Source organism: Octodon degus, unplaced genomic scaffold (genome assembly GCF_000260255.1).
Source record: "Octodon degus isolate 3935 unplaced genomic scaffold, OctDeg1.0 scaffold00010, whole genome shotgun sequence".
In the NCBI taxonomy this organism is placed as follows: Eukaryota; Metazoa; Chordata; class Mammalia; order Rodentia; family Octodontidae; genus Octodon; species Octodon degus.
The window spans coordinates 7,949,684-7,954,311 of NW_004524586.1; the positions used below are offsets into that span (position 1 = coordinate 7,949,684).

At 37.7% G+C, this 4,628-nt stretch overlaps 1 protein-coding gene across 1 annotated transcript in view; it reads right to left on the reverse strand.

Annotated features, from left to right (window-relative positions):
* Nucleotides 1-4,628, reverse strand: part of Chuk (conserved helix-loop-helix ubiquitous kinase) — a 43,493-nt gene that overhangs the window by 17,037 nt on the left and 21,828 nt on the right. Inside the window, exons 13-15 of the mRNA XM_023709037.1 lie at nucleotides 3,997-4,148; nucleotides 1,466-1,527; nucleotides 383-492 (exon numbers count right to left, since the gene is read on the reverse strand). Of these exons, the coding sequence (XP_023564805.1) occupies nucleotides 383-492; nucleotides 1,466-1,527; nucleotides 3,997-4,148 (324 nt within the window). The remainder of the gene's footprint in view (nucleotides 1-382; nucleotides 493-1,465; nucleotides 1,528-3,996; nucleotides 4,149-4,628) is intronic.

The window sequence follows — 4,628 nt, forward strand, 5'->3', positions numbered from 1 at the left end:
TTCTTTGCTAAGTTTTTGTCTGGTTGACCTATCTTTTGGAGATAAGGGTGTGTTAAGGTCTCCTGTTAAAATTGTGATATTGGATATTAGATTTTTCATGTCCATTAAGATTTGCTTTATATAGTTGGGTGGGAATAGTTTCTTTTTAAAATATGAAGTGAATATAACTGGGGAAAAGAAAACTATAGCAAACAACCACATAGCTGGCCATGATGGCCCATGCCTGTGACCCTAGCACTCAGGAGGTTGAGGCAGGAGAATAGCTGAAAGTTTGAGGCCAGACTAGACTACATAGTGAGTTCAAAGTTGCTAGATGTAAGCAGAAAAAACAATGCTACAAAAGTTCTAGACATTACCAACAACAGTATAAAGATATCCTTACAGAGATTCCATCAAGTCCCCCTGCCGTCTCCCATAGGGGCTCTTCTGTAGCTCCATGATTTCAGTGTGCAAAGACATAATCTGATCTTCAAGGTATCCAATGACACCAACCTAAAGAATGATGAAAACACAAAGAAAATGACAGGCTTACTGCCACCTTATACAAAACAAAACTCAGACTATAAGGTTAGAGAATGGTCTGCTGTAGGAAAACTAATTTAACACGAAACACTAATTTTATTAAGTCCTTTTTATCTTTTAGATTCTGAGAATCTTTCACACAAGAACATAGTTATTCCTGCACTATCCTCTTTTCTTTCCTGACAACAATATACTACTATATTTGCTTTTTTTCTTTTTCTGGAGAATCATGATGTTTGTAGAAATATCACCAACAAGACAAAATACACGGGCACCAAAACCAGTGGTATGACTTACATCTCAGTACCAGCTGCTCTACTTATATTCTCAGGCTGGCCCAAGGAGAACAATAATCCAGAACCATGGAGAGCAAGCAGTACAGGATAAAGGAAGAACCCCGTACTTAAAAATAGTCTGTCCATCCCTAGGGGACTCACATAATTTATTGTCTGTACCAGTACAATTTTGAGAGTGAAAAAAAAATACTGCAGATAAACTGGGACTGTCCTAGGTAACCAGGATATACAGCTAGCCTACCCAAACCAGTCACAAAAATTGTAGACCTACATTTATCACTGATTCTTATTTAATCTTCATAACCCTACTAGAAAAGGTATTGTCCCTATACTATGGAAACTGAAGCTTAGTGAGGCTAAGTCATTTGCCCAATGCCCATGTTTTTATTCACCACGACACTTTTCCTTTATATAAAGCATCTATCAAACATCTGTCTGAAATTCATAGATGATGTAACAGGAGCAAAGTCATTGGGGGGGGGGGCAGAACCAGGGATTGAACTCAGGCCCTTGCACTTAACAGGCAAGTGCTTATTCTACTATCTCCCTGGCCCACAGATGATGTAACAGACATTCCTTATCAAACCCGAAGTCAGTGGGAGACTTCAAGAATTAATAAGCACCCAAAATACGCCCAGAGATTTTACCTCAGCATAGTGGATGGCCTTTTCTTCCATTTCTTTCCAAGCTTTTAGCATTTTTTCTGAAGCTAAAACAAAAGTCTAAGTTGGTTATCCCAGAAATTGCAATAGGTTAAATCACTGGCCTGCCTACCTGTTGTATTAATACCAAAGATGCTATGAGTTAAAGTATGATCCCGTCCCCAAATATGTTGATGTGGTAACTTCTAAGACCTTAGAATGTCATCTTATTAGAAATGGTCTTTACAGACAGAATCAGCTAAATATATACTCACATTGGAGAAGGGTGGGCCCTCAGTCCATGATGATCACTACTTTCCCAAGAAAAGACAGATACAGATACACAAGTAGAGATATAGATACACAAGTAAAGACTGAAATTTGACGACAGAAGCACAGACTGCTGTGCCGCAGCTCCAAGCCAAGGAACACTAAGGACTATTGGAAAACCAGAGAAAATTAGGAAAAAACAAAGAAGGAATCTTCCCACAGGTTTCAGAGGGACCATATGTCCGTGAGCACTTTAATTTTGGATCTTTAGCCTCCAGAACTGTTAAAGACAATAAATTTTAGTTGCTATGAAAGCAACACAGGTGGCTTCCTCTTTTAAAAATATTTTTAAAAAGTAATATATGAACGTGTTTTAAAAATCCAAACACTATTGACAGATATGAAAAGACATTTTTTCCTCTATTCTATAGCCCAAGAGAATTCACTATTTTTATTACTAGACCTACCCCTTATTCCCTCACATGCTACAGAACACACACTTCTTTGCTTTTTCCACAACTTACAAATCAAAGACCAACGTGATCTTTTAATACCTCAGTCTTTACAATTGTATAGAACACCTTTGACAAGTCAAAGATATTTTAACAAAACAACTTTACTGTTTTGTGATTCACCAGAAGGCCTATCAAACACAATAAAACACAAATAAAACATCAATCACAGCACTTGTTCTGGAGAGCAAATGCATTCATTATTAGACACTTTGGATCATTTATTCTGAGGCCACGTGACAAAAAGATTTTTTCCCCCCTAGAAAAACAATTAGTTTTGTGAAACAAATCACAAATGCTGGCAGTGATCCTTCAAGTTTATTCAAATTTTAGCTGTCTTTTTCCAATTCCTTAGTATGTCTGAAGTGTATCAAACTTGGAGTCAAATAATGAAAATCTGGAAACTATGTGCAGGATAACAGTAAGAGTTCACAGTATGTGGTTTGGAAATACACAAAACCTTGGAATTACCTGCATTATTTCCCAGAAAAATAAGTAGTCTAACCATTTCCTAGCTATGTTAGTGCGCTGGAGCTCTACATTAAAAACAAAAACTCAGGGCTGGCCAAATAGCTCAGCAGGGCCAGGGTTCGATACCCATGGGCTGTTGTGCTGGCCCTGCCCCTAGGGGCGAGCTGAGACAGTGATTGAGATTGGGCATGGTGGCACATGCCTGTCATCCCAGCTCTTGGGATGCTGTAAACAGGTGGATCACTACGAGTCTGATCTAGTAGTGAGACCCTGAACACCCCGTAGACCGTTCCCTAAAATAAAAAAAAAAAAAAAAACCAACCCCCAAAAAACTCTACACTGGGTAGCACATAAACAACGGGAATTTATTTTACACAGTTCTGAAAGCTAGGAAATCCAAGATCAAAGCTCTGGCAAATTCACTGTCTGGCAAGAGCTTGACTTTGGGTTCACAGACGGTGGGCTGTATATTGTTCCCTCATGTGGCAGAAGGGTGTGGGGATCTGATCCAGCCCTCTGTTATAGGGTACTAATTTCACACCCAAATGCTTCACATTCATGAACTAGTCACCTCCCAATAACTCTACCTTCAAATATCATTATCTTCGGGGTCAGGATTTCAACATGAATTTTGGAGGCAAACAAATATTTAATTTACAGCACTGGCTAAGAAGCCACTCCAGTATAATCTTTTTTATTTTTAAAACAAGATTTTAAATTCACTGATTCTTAGAAAAAAACTGTAGAACTCAGCTTTTCAAGAACTAAATTTTATTCAAATTTTAAAGTGAGTCTAGGAAAAATGTATGCAATGTGTTAATTACTGAAACTGTCCTACCAATTTGGTTTGAAACTGTCTCATTTTTTTTTAATTTATTTATTTATTTATTGTGTGTGTGTGTGTGTGTGTGTGGCCAGCTCAGCCCACCAGGGGGCGGGCTGGCTGGCATGTGGTGCTGGGGGATTGAGCCACGGTCCCTGTGCTTTCCCAAGCTTGTTCCAAGTAGGTGCTTTAGACCACTGAGCCATCTCGCCAGCCCCCTGTCTCATTGCTATTTGTTTCTCAATAAAATTATGGAAAAAAAATTTTAAAGTGAGTTATTCAGGAGAGAGTAAAATAAAAGAGCTAGCATTGAAAACAAACATGGCTCATGATGACCTAAGCTGTTCTGCTTCTTATTCTAATATAAAGTAACAACTGTGGCTATGTCAAGAGGGTATGTGAACAGATGGCTTGAAGACTAGACATTCTTAACAAATACAGTAACACACCCAGACACTTACATATACCATAAGTCATCTGCTCACTGTATCTCTCCAGGTCAAGCTGAATGCTTTTGTGAAAAAATTCCAATTTAGCTTTCAGTTGCTGTGATGCTGAAATCAAAGTGTTCTTCATTTTTGTCAAGTTGGCATTATACCTAAGAAGACTTAACCTAAGACACAGCAAAACAAAACAAGATTACCAGGACTCAAAAAAATACTGAATAAGCCTGGCGTGGTGGCACATGCCTGTAATTACAGGAACTGAGACATGAGGATCATTGTTTTTGAGGCCAGCCAGAACCATACAGCAAGACCCTATCTAAACAAACAAACAAACAAACGAACAAATACACAAAAACCCACAAATAAAAAAATCCACTGAATACAAATTTTAAAGTATAAGGTTCTAGAACTTAAAAACATAAGTTTTATTATCAATTTATGAAAAATAGTTGACTTCTAGAATCTGGTCTCTAAAGACTTCTAGCTTGAGAGATTCTGTGATATAAACAATGCTCTTATATTATGATCACGTAGGAATTACTACTCAAGCAATGGGTGGTTTTAACAGTTTATAAGAAATCAACAAGTCTCATGAGAATATTACATCTTGAATTGGCCCAATATTTTTTTTTTTAAATAATTTATTT